The sequence below is a fragment of the Rana temporaria genome, chromosome 1 (genome assembly GCF_905171775.1).
Source record: "Rana temporaria chromosome 1, aRanTem1.1, whole genome shotgun sequence".
NCBI classification, from domain to species: domain Eukaryota; kingdom Metazoa; phylum Chordata; class Amphibia; order Anura; family Ranidae; genus Rana; species Rana temporaria.
The window spans coordinates 93317008-93329469 of NC_053489.1; the positions used below are offsets into that span (position 1 = coordinate 93317008).

Here is a 12462-nt window from a genome sequence, read left to right on the forward strand (position 1 = left end):
TGTCCCAGTTCCAGAAAAAAACAGTAGAACAAGATGCATTTTTCCTGTACTCGAACGCTGTAAAAAGCATAAAAAAACGCACTGGAACGCACCTAAAACACACTGGAACACACATGTCCTTATTTATGATAAAAAAGGGGGGGGAATGCCCTGGACTGCATCAAAAACTCACCAAAAATGGATCAAAATGCACTGTAACACAGCAAAAACATGTCAAAAGCGCATGCAGAAAGCATTTGGAACACATCTGGACTGCGTTTCTATGGTGTGAACTGGCCCTAAGCCACACTGACTGCGGGATTGAAATCATGTGAGTAGTGTGCCTCCTACCTGGGAGTGCTGTATTATGTACCTAGTACGTGATCCTGGGCAGCAAAGCCGCTGTACATGCGATATGGTTGGCAAGCTGATAATAATGACCACCAGCATCAGTCCCAGTTTCTGCAATTATATCCCCCAGCATCGATGCCAGTTAAGAAAAGAACTAGTCTCAGTATAAATGGCAGTCTCCATAATAATAACCCGCCAACATCAGTGCCAATTTACAAAATAACAATCCATAGCACTGGTGTCAGCAGCAGCAATAATAACCCCCAGCATCAGTGCCAGTTTCTACAATTCGATCCCCAGCATTGATGCCAGTTTAAGAAACAGCAGTTAATTTACGCAATATTAACACACAGCATTTGTGTCAATTTTCTGCAACAATAATCCCCAGCAATAGTGCTTATCTTATGTAATAACTCCAAGCATTGATGGTAGTGTCTGTGATCACCATGTGAACTGGCTGGAGTGGTTAACTCTTTGGGGGGGGGGGGGGGTTAACTACTTGAGCTCTAGAAGATTTTACCCCCTTCATGACTAATCCATTTTCGAACTGATCTGCTTTAACTCTGTAGAGAGGGAATGATTGCTTTGTTTTGTCTCCTTACAAAGCAGGGAAAATAAACAAATAAATCTGTGGGGTACGTGAGGTTTTGAACATGCCCGAGCCCATCTCTAGTGGTTAATTACCAATGGTATCAGTAATATGCCGCATGAAAGGGGTTAATGTGTTGCCACAGGTCACTTATGCATTATTGACCAGTGTAAGTTAATTACCCCCTTTGTGCTGCATTAGTGGCAATGAGGTCAGTGTTTTTAAACCCCTTCATGCAGCAGCAAAAATGGGTTAACGAACACCAATACTTGTGCCACAAATGCAGCACAAAGGGGTTAATTAACTGACACTGGTCAATAATGCATCAGTGACCAGTGGCAACACATTAACCCCTTTCATGTGACATATTACTGATACCATTGGTAATTAATCTCACCTCTCCCCTCCCCCCAGAGTTAGCCGATTCATCAGTAGCTATTTATCTGCTTACTATTGATGCACTGCCTGGTTGGTTCCTCCTCCGGGTCACACTTACTGCGGTGCCTGGCAGCTCTCTACGGTCCTCTCTCTTCCCACCACCCAGTGACGTCACAACGGAACTCGGAAGCACCCGAAGGGCGGAGATTACTCCGTGGCTCCACCTAACGGTGTTTCCCAAAACATTTTTATCAGCACACAGAGCACTGCGCCCCTTTTAACACAGTAGATTGTTCCACCCAGGGTGCCCGTCCCTTCCGCCCCCCTCATACTGGCTATGGCTACAAGCATGGCACACCTATTTTTGGGCAGCTTCTCCCATTCTTCTTTGTAGGACCTCTCAAGCACCATCAGGTTGGATGGGGAGCATCGGTGCACAGCCATTTTCAGATCTCTCCAGAGATGTTCAATCGGGTTCAAGTCTGGGCTCTGGCTAGGCCACTCAAGGACTTTCAAAGAGTTGTCCCGTAGCCACTCCTTTGTGATCTTGGCTGTGTGCTTAGGGTCATTGTCCTGTTGGAAGACAGATCTTGCCCCAGTCTGAGGTCCAGAGCTCTCTGGAGCAGGTTTTTATCATGGGTGTCTCTGCATTCATCTTTTCCTCAATCCTAACCAGTCTCCCTGTTCCTGCCACTGAAAAACAACCCCACAGCATGATGCTGCCCCCATCACATTTCACTGTAGCAATGCTATTGGCCAGGTGATGAGCAGTGCCTGGTTTCCTCCAAACATGACGATTGCCATTCAGGCCAAAGAGTTCAATCTTTGTTTCATCAGACCAGAGAATTTTGTTTATTGAGGTCTGAGAATCCTTCAGGTGCCTTTTGGCAAACTCCAGGCGGGCTATTATGTGCCTTTTACTGAGGAGTGGCTTCCATCTGACCACTCTACCATACAGGCCTGATTGGTGGAGTGCTACAGAGATGGTTGTTCTTCTGGAAGGTTCTTCACTCCATCAGAGTGACTACAGGGTTCTTGGTCAACTCCCTGACTACGGCCCTGCTCCCCGATCACTCAGTTTGGCCGGAATGCCCGCTCTAAGAAGAGTCCTGGTGGTTCCAAACTTCTTCCATTTACACATGATGGAGGCCACTCTGCTAATTGGGACCTTTAATGCTGCAGAAATTTTTCTGTACCCTTCCCCAGATCTGTGCCTAAATACAATCCTGTCTCGGAGGTCTACAGACAATTGCTTGGACTTCATGGCCTAGTATGTACTCTAACGTGCACAAGTACCGTGGGTCGCGGGTGCGCACAACCCGGTCCAAAGCTCCGTGACCGCGAGACCCGATCGCCGCTGGTGTCCCGCGATCGGTCCCTGGTGCTGAAGAACAGGGAGCCGTTCTTCACAGTGGCGCTGTCATTGATCGTCTGTTCCCTGATATAGGGAAAGGTGATCAATGATGTTACACGTCCAGCCCCGCCCCCCTACAGTTAGAAACACATATGAGGTCACACTTAAGCCCTTCACCGCCCCCTAGTGGTTAACTCCCAAACTGCAATTGTTATTTTCACAGTAAACAATGCATTTTTATAGTATCTTTTGCTGTGAAAATGACTGGTCCCAAAAATGTGTCAAAATTGTCCGATGTGTCCGCCATGAGTCACGAAAAAAATCACTAATCGCCGCCATTAGTAATGAAAAAAAATTATTAAAAAAAATGCAATAAAACCATCCCCTATTTTGTAAACGCTATACATTTTGCGCAAACCAATCGATAAACGCTTATTGCATTTTTTTTTACCAAAAATAGGTAGAAAAATACATATCGGCCTAAAATGAGGAAAAAAATGTTTTTTATATATTTTTGGGGGATATTTATTATAGCAAAAAGTAAAAAATATAACATTGTTTTCAAAATTGTCGCTCTATTTTTGTTTATAGCGCAAAAAATAAAAACCGCAGAGGTGATCAAATACCACCAAAAGAAAGCTCTATTTGTGGAGAAAAAAAAAGGACGCCAATTTTGTTTTGGAGCCACGTCGCACGACCGTGCAATTGTCAGTTAAAGCGACGCAGTGCCAAATTGCAAAAAGGGGTCTGGTCCTTTACCTGCATATTGGTCCGGGTCCCGAGTGGTTAAAAAAAATTGCAAAGATTTTAAACAAACTTCTTTCACATTGTCATTAGGGGGTATTGTTTGTAGAACAGAATTTTGAGGGAAATAATTTAATCCATTTTGGAATTAGGCTGTAACATAATAAAATGTGGAAAAAGTGCTGTAAATACTTTCCGGATGCACTGTATACACAAAAATAAATCCCTTAGATTTCTATAGAATGGGTGTTTATTATGTGTTCCAATGATGGGTTGCCTCTCCATAGTAACTATTTTCTCTGTGCATGTGCAGAAGAAATGTGGGTCGGATTGAAGAGCAGCAGCTGTAGGGCTCCCACTGGGCCCCATGGCATAAATTTGACAGAAGCATGGACAGGTGAATGCAAGACTATGGGGGTGTTTAGGTACCATATTTTTGCACCATAAGACGCACTTCCCCCCCAAAAAAAATAGGGCCATGGTCTGGTCCAGTCTCACTTCCTGCTCTTTCCACCGGCAGCTGCTGCTGCAAACTATGCCCCGAGTCCTCCTTCCTAGCTGCTGCCTGGGTGCATATGAGGCAGAGAGCCAACCAGAGGGGGTTTTGCATTGTAATGGCAGTGTCCTTCGCTGCCTGAGGTAAGCTGGTGATAAGGGGGTTGGAGGTGTGGGCTGGCATGGTATCCACTGCCCAGTCATCTGAGCTAGAAGAGGTTGAAGGGATGTCTGTGTGTGGGAGGGGGGGGGACAGGGGGGTTGCTATGTCCACCACCACCACCCAGGTATAGTGTAGCTGAGCTGATTTGATAGCGGGGGTGGTATTGCTGTGTGTCCAACACCCACCTATAGTATTAGTATAATATTATATATTTTAGTACACCATTTGGTTCAGAATATTTTTATTGATTTCCGCGTCTTATGGTCAGGTGCGTCTTATGGAGCACAAAATACGATAATTTAAAGGGTAAATATACAAAAGAGAAGTTATTCTTTAGAACACAAATATACATTTGACTGAAGAAGAAAGGTAATGAGGACCCACATTAAAAAAAAATCAACCTTCTGTCATTTATAGATCAGATACTTACTGCACTCCAAGAACTGCCTCAGACGATCAAATACTGCATGAAGAAAAACCTAGGCAAAAAACAGCAAAATAAATAAGAATGTAAAATGACACCGCCATACATTTTCATCAAACTATACCACATTCAGGTTGCAGGAGTGACACCGGGTGACATGAGTTTGCTGGTGATTTGTTATTTTGTCTCATAAGTGCAACCTTTCCTGATTCTCAGTATTCTATAGAGGGTATATGGCTAGCTGATGATATTAATAGAGCAGCTAAGAAATTCAGCTTAGGGACAGCTTGTCAGCTGTTAAAATGAAAGACATCTCAGGTAAACATTTGAATGGATAGTGTAGAGCAGGGGGCACATCAGCATTATGGTTGCTCTCCAAGGGCTGGTTGTATCTGTAAGACTAGATGTCCAGAGCACACCACATCTCCCTCTTACATCAGATGTCAAGCCCCCCCCCCCCCCACCATCAGAAGTCAAGAGACCCTCACCCTCCCTTACATCACAGTGCACCACCGTTATCTTGTGCTGCTGCCAGGAAGAATCTGGGTAAAGTGCTGGGTAGAAGAAAGTGCAGGGTCTGGAGGATGACCAGAAGTAGGTTGGAGTCAGCTAAAATGCTGAGACAAGGGGGTGCTGCGGCTGCATGTAGAAGTGCTGGATCTGGTGGAGGAATTCTGTCCTACTCTCTGCTGCTGAATTCTTAGATATAGCGGGGGCAGAGATGAGTGTGGGTGCTGCAGGTGAGGTGCAAGGGCCACATGAAATGGCCTGGCGGGCCACATGTTTGACACACGTGGTGTAGAGAATTTAAGTTTCTCAGTTATCTCCAACTTGTTAACCATACACGGCAGGGGCAAACATCACACAATTTTGCTGATAGACGTTCCAAATGACTGTATTACTACATACATGTAATGATTTATCTTTATAAGACACGTGTTTGGACAACATTAGGTCTTGGCCACACCTTGGCAATGAGTATTGCACCACGTTTTCTAACAGTTTACATATTTGAGGTTTTATGTAGTGCAGCTTCTAAAACACATGAATGCTGCAATTTTCCGGAGCTTTCCCACAAGCTCTTAACATCTTCAATCAGCTCTTGTACCTTTATACCTTTTATGGAAAAGAGCAATTTTTACATTTCCACTACTAACCTGTTTATTCAGCTAAAACGTAGGATAGCAAACAGTTGCCTCTTAAAATGAATTGTTTTACTGTAAATATTATATTTATACTATAATTTGCCCTCTTAAAGTGGTTTTATACCCTTTTATTTTTACCTACAGGTAAGACTATAATAAGGCTAATGTAGGTAAAATGAATATCTCCTAAACATGTACGGTTTAGGAGATATTCACTTTGCATGCATACGCTGACGCCAGCGACGCATGCGCTGTGAAGGCTCGGACCTTGGCAGGAAGAAGACTTAGTAGAAGACGTAATTGCGGCTCCAGCACTCACAACGCCGGAGCTGCAAACCCAGGAGCTGACAGAGGGAACATGTCAGCTCCCTCGGCGTGGACCGGGATCAGATGCCGAGGCCTCGTTCTAAGGTGAGTACCGTATTTATCGGGGTATTGCGCGCTCCGGCGTATAGCGGGCACCCCTAATGTAGACCCGAAATTCCTGTAAAAAAAAATGTATTACTTACAGTTTTGGTGTCTTGCCCGGCGTCCATCGGCGGCCTTGTCCGGTCCGGCGTCCGTCTGCGGCCTCGGTGGTGTCCTCCCGGCTTCTCCCGCGCTTTTTTTCGAGGTCAGTTTGAACGCCTCCGCCGACATATACCGAGCGCAGTACACTCGGGCATGTTCGGCCACGCTTCGGCGGAGGCGTTCACACTGAGCGCGGGTATCGGCGTTTATCGCGCACCCACGATTTTCCCCTTATTTTAAGGGGGAAAAAAGTGCGCGTATACGCCGATAAATAAGGTATTTCATAAGGAGCTAGTATGCACTCCATACTAGCTCATTATGCCTTTGCTTTGCAGTTTTTTTGTTTTCTTTTATTTCAGTGCGGGTATACAACCACTTTAACAATGACACTAAAATACTGTTTCTGGTACAAAGCATGGCAATATTTAGTTTAATTGTGCATCCTTTTATGCAACAAAAAAACAAAAACAAAAAAAAAGCAAAAAAAAAAATCTTAATGGTTAAAAAAAAAAAAAAAAACAGCAGAAAATAACAGCTAAAGGGAGAAATTGAAGAACGGGTTAATTAGGGCTGATAAGGGTAACTAAGCATTATTAAACTGTATCTATGGCCAAAATGTAAAATCATGTACAGTATTAATTTCCACACTGTATTTCAATTATTAGTATCCTTCTTCTATACTCTGATTGATCTTTAAGTTTGTAAACTTTTTCGAAGATCCCCACAAATTTCCTTCCTGGAATTCTCTGACATGCATTCATTATGCCCTGTGAGTAGGCACTGCTGTGTCACATATTTCACACTACAAAGGTGGTAAAACGAGGAGTTTCAGGAGGCGGAGTCAGTTCAGGAATCACCGCTTTCAGGCTAGGTACCATTGGACATATAGTCCTTAGCAATGGAAAGTAAAAAAAGGAGCTGAAAAGCATGAAGGGGATCCACTAAGTTGCGGAAAAAGGCCCCAGTCACACCTCAGCGTTTTGTAGCTTGAAGCTCAAAGCTCCAAAATGACAGAGACAAACTCAATTATTCCCTATGGAGATTGTTCACATCCAAATTGCCTGAAGCCAAACGCCTGAAGCTCAAAAAAGTTCTAAAGCCTTTTTTTGTAGCTCAAATTGGGCAGATTTGTGTATTTTTGTTGCATTTTTATTTCCATAGAAATGAATAGAAATGCACGATTTTTCATTTTGTGTGCGTTTTCACGTGTTTTTAAGCAATTTTCTGTTCAAATAATCAAAAAATATATATGTTAAACAAAATTGTAATATAGAAAAAAATGTAAAATAAATACACAAATAACTAACATTCATCAAATAATAAATAAAATTCCTATTAATAAATAATTAACGCCTAACTTTAAAAAAATATTAATAATAAAATAATGAACAACCGAACAATACAAATACATTAATAATAATATTCATATTAATAATAATGTATTTATTTATTTTGTGTTAGGACTAGGGCGTTTATTATTATTTTATTGTATTTTTAAAAAGCTAGGGGTTAATTATGCATTATTACAAATTATTCATTTATTGTATTTATAATTATTTTTATTTATTTGTGTGCTGATTTTACAATTATGTATTCATTTATTATTAGTAGTAGTATTAACACCCTAACAAAACACAAATAAATAATAAAAAGACAATAAATAAAATATTAACCCCTAACCCAAACCCCAGCCCCTAATCCTAAACTAACCCTAAAAAATGAATAATAATAATAATAATAGTAATAAAAAAGGGAAATAAAAGCTGATGAAACCGCTAAAGTAGAAAAAAATAGCAACAAATGATACAACAGATGATAGTTTTCTCTATTGGCTAACAAAAATGTGAAAAAGCTCAAAAACACTGTATAAAAAGTTGCAAATACGCAACAAAATTGCGCATAAAAATGCTAGAAAAAGGCACTATGCTCAGGGGTGAATGCAGCCAAAGAGATGGCCAGTAAACAGGCAGCACTCACAATATGAAAGGAGATTTTTCAAGTAAGCATATATTTATTACATCAGCAACGCTGATGTAATAAAACTTAAGTGTAAGCTGTGAACATAGAGGTCCTTTAGGGGTTCTTTAAAAAACGTAATTCTTTTAATCCAAATTATCATAGGGTGCAAGATAAAAAATCTTTCCTAGTTGTTTATAGTAGACATAGCATATTAATCACCTTCTTTTCTATAAATGGATTGTTTAGATGGACAAATGGGTCAATACAAAAGCAGGAGGTTGATTAGCAGCTTAATTTGAGACAGTCAATTGGATTTTCCTTGCAAGGTCCCGTGGCTCTCATCCACACATAACTGCCTGTGCTTTCCACAATTTAAAACAATGGGAGTGATTAAAAAGCAGTTAGTAGGCCTTTTGAGAGCTTACCAAGCACAATACAGTTTCTTTACTATTTCATGTTTTCCAAATCCTCTTCCAGGTATTTGTAATAGCTGTCATTCTGACCACATAATACATTTTAGACACTTGCAAAACACTGCAGACACTGGGAAAGAAGCTAAACAGACCCCATCAGTAAGCTTTACCACCCACACCAACTGTGTAGAAGTATACTTGTGTGTTAAAAAATTAGCTCAGGACAAACCACTTAATACACAAGACGTACAAGGTGTGGGATGTAGGACTCCCTTTTACCTTTAAAATGCCTAAATTCTGTACAGCATAGTTGATAAGGTTGGAAAAAGACACTGGTTTGACGTGTGTGTGTGTGTGCGCGCGCGCATATGTCACTGCCATTTTCTATATCCTGTACATTGTGTTCATTAAGAAACACCTCTAAATGTTTTTATACATTTATCTACACTTTTCGTTGAGACCACCAACTATGAAAGGAAGATCCACATCCTTACTTCTAACAGTAAACAACCCCTTACACACTTTAAGATTGAACCCCTTCTTGCCCAACTTGATTCTGCGGCCGTTTGTCTTCTTTAGAGACCTCTGGTTAAATTAGTTTCCTCCCAATGCTAGAGGCACCATTTACAGATTTGTGGATTGCGATCATATCCCCTCTTAAGTGCCTCTTCACCAAGGAGGATACCTTTAATTTTTTTATTCATCTACCATGTTGATTTATGAAAGTACTAGAAATGCTTCATTTGTTTGAGATCGGAGAATGTGGACTCAAAAATATCACTGAATTCCCAAAGATCTGTAAACAACACATATATGCAAAGCTCTATTCACGGTCAGGAGTCAGGCTTAGAGGCCGAAAGCTATAGAAGTAAAGCAGTGACCACCGACAAGCGGGACAGGTATACAAGCAGGTCACCCTGGCTAATGACACGGGTTCACTTGAAGTGCAGAGTGAGTCTAAATAATAACTGATATTCTCCAGAGCTCCTGATGGTGGAGATGGGTTTTGCTGCTTGTTAGTACAAGGTTGTGGTCCTCAGGATCACCTCTCCAGGAGGTGAGCAAGCCAGGGTCTAGTAGTAGATGTAGCAGGTAGGGATCGAGCTGAATCGCAGTCAGTAAACAAGTTAAAGGTCAGTAATGAATGGTTGCAGGTTGGGATTAAACTGGCTTACCTGTAGGTGCAAAAAATATCTCCTAAACCTACACGGTTTGTGAGATATTTGCAAAAAAGTCAGGCACCGATGTCTACGGCGCATGCGCCACAGACAACAGCGCAGGCGCACTGAGTGTGCTGTTTCTAACAGCGATTGTGCCGTGACTGGCGGCGATACCTGGAAGTCACTCAGGGAGAGATGGCAGCGACGGAGGAGGTGAACGAGGAGCGTTGCGGGGGCTTCGATCTCAGGTAAGTAATTCATTATGCCTTTGTCTTGAAGGGTGTATTTTTTTTTCAGAGGGTCTACTACTTCTTCTACTTCTACCTCTTTAAGCAGAAACATTGTCGAGAAACAAGCCAAAGGTCGGTAACAATTGGTAGCAAAATACGGACAGCAGTAGGAGAGACAAAAGTGAGATATTGGCTGGAGAGGGCACAATAATTTGGCAAACAGGAAGTGCAGAGACATGGCTTAAATTAGGAAGATCATGGAAGGAGCAAAGTGTTCAAGGTTCAAGACAAACAAGGTTCAATGGCAGGATTCAAGGAACTGCCCAGGAAACTGTCCAGCATTCCAGGAGGCTCAGCAGAACAAGGCAATGCCAGACACAGCAGAGGTCCCAGGTTCGAATCCAGGCCCTGACACTCTTGTTTCACCTCATCCCAAATATGCTATGTTGAATTGCACTCCAAGGACTGTATAGGCCACTGAAGCTTACAGCAAACTCATGTAAATACAGACTTTCTGAAAGTCTACATTTGCATGGGGCTACTCAGGCAGGAACAACCACACTGTGGGAAGCTGAGAGAATGTGTATGCAACAGACCCAACCGGGACAGGGGCTTTTGGAAGAGATTGCAGGGTAGCCTCTTGCCTACCTATGGGCCTTGGATTTTGAGGGGGACTCTATTCTTTTGGGAGGTGTGTGCATGGAGGTCCTTTTGAAGTTCGATTTTCAGGTCCACGTCTCTCCGAAACACACAGACTCTGGGAACATATAACCTGGATACAGACTTTGGGGTCTGTATGCCCAATTCCGCATTGACTGCTTTCAGCCCCTCTCCCAAACTCAGAGCAGATGTTAACATAATCAGCTCAAAACAACCTGATTCTGGGGTCTCCTGCTATTATATGCTTTCTAAGATGTCTTTCTCTCATGGTACAATTTCCCCATTGTGTGTCTCCTAGGTGTGAATTTCCATTGTTAATTGAGTCACCTATTGTTCCAGTCTGCTATTCCTCTGGGAGATGTAACTAGCATTGTGTCTACTTTACCTTGTTATCAAACTATTGTGGGGTGCTTAAATGTTTACGTTAGCTTGATTATGGTTTATGTTTATGGTAGCAGTAAATTAGATGTACTGATGTTATCGTTTACAGTTGCCATTGATCAGGCTCTTACTGGATTTTTTGTAGTGTACAGTATATTCTGGGTGAATTTACAATAAAGAGTCAGCTCCAGTTTGCAACAAATGTAGTGTCATCTAATTCTCAGCTATAATTCCTGGATCCAGAGTGGAGGAAGCTGGTATCTTGGTGGAGGCACCCAAGCGGGGTGCCAGGTGGTCCTTTACATTTGGTGGCAGCAGTGGGATGCTTCCTGCAATCACCTCCAAAAGCCCCTGTTGGGTCTCTCACAGTGTACATGTATGCACCATACCCTGACACACAGTTCCTTTACTGTGGGACCTCCAGACAGCTTGGAAACATTTTGAGCAGGCAGCTTATGGTGCCAATGTGACAGCAGCTTTGGCTAGTTTATCCTTAGTACAAGTGTGATACTAGACATCAAGGTTTTTCCCTGAGACGTTTGAAGCAGTGGACATTACATCATATCTCAATGACACAGCGGGCTTAAGATCAGATACTTAGCATTCTATGAAGACAGTGTGTTAATAGAAACTAATTATCCATGATAACATTTCATTATGTAGGTAGTGCTCTAATAGTCAATTAACAGTCTGTCACTCAGCTGTAAACTGACAAAAAATAATCACATTCCATCTACCGTAACGATCATAACAGCAGGGAAAGATCACGGCAGGAAATCTCAGACAGACCTGTAAAAATAACCTAGGCAAGAGCTGAAATTGTGGGGAGGACACAGCCTGTACAGCTTATCAATAAAACCGCTTTACAGGGTCATGTAGTTAATCTAACGCTGTATGAACTTTACAGGCAGGATCTATTGGGAGTGTGATGGGCAGATTCATTCACACATATATATAACACACCAGTGCAAGTGCTCACTAGAGGAAACACAGAGTCAAATGTTCTGCTGAAAATCATTAGTTTATATGTGAAAAGGAGATAAGGGTTACTTTAATATTACTGATGGAACCTGGAAATTTCAGCGTTTATCAAATAGGGGCCAAGCAGGAATAAGGCAGCTATCTTTGTATTATTCTCTACAAACTCATTTAGATTTATGTAGAACTTGTTTACAGAACATTGCTTGGGGAATAATCAAAGCCAACCGACAAAAACAGTATTCAGTTTTTTAAATTTTGCTTTACAAAATAACATTTTAAAAAAGATAATCAAAGAAAAGAAATGACCCTATTCTTCCACATGTTCCAACGTTACAAATGCGCTCTATAAAAAGATATTTATAAAACTAGCAGAGGCTAAAATCAGTTCTGGACACAGTTCTAAAGAACAATGGCAAATTTACTGTGGCCTGGACATGTTATGAATGCACTGGCTCACAAAAAGCCAAGGTGTATCAGTAGAGTTGTCTCTTGATTATGCTAGCCTTGTATGAGGGAAATAGACAGGCATGCGATTTGCTACAAGGG

At 41.8% G+C, this 12462-nt stretch overlaps 1 protein-coding gene across 2 annotated transcripts in view; it reads right to left on the reverse strand.

Annotated features, from left to right (window-relative positions):
- Positions 1–12462, reverse strand: part of IPO11 (importin 11) — a 652108-nt gene that overhangs the window by 517843 nt on the left and 121803 nt on the right. For both annotated transcript variants that reach the window (XM_040340423.1, XM_040340415.1), the window contains one exon: positions 4484–4532. In XM_040340423.1, coding sequence (XP_040196357.1) covers positions 4484–4532 — 49 coding nt within the window. The remainder of the gene's footprint in view (positions 1–4483; positions 4533–12462) is intronic.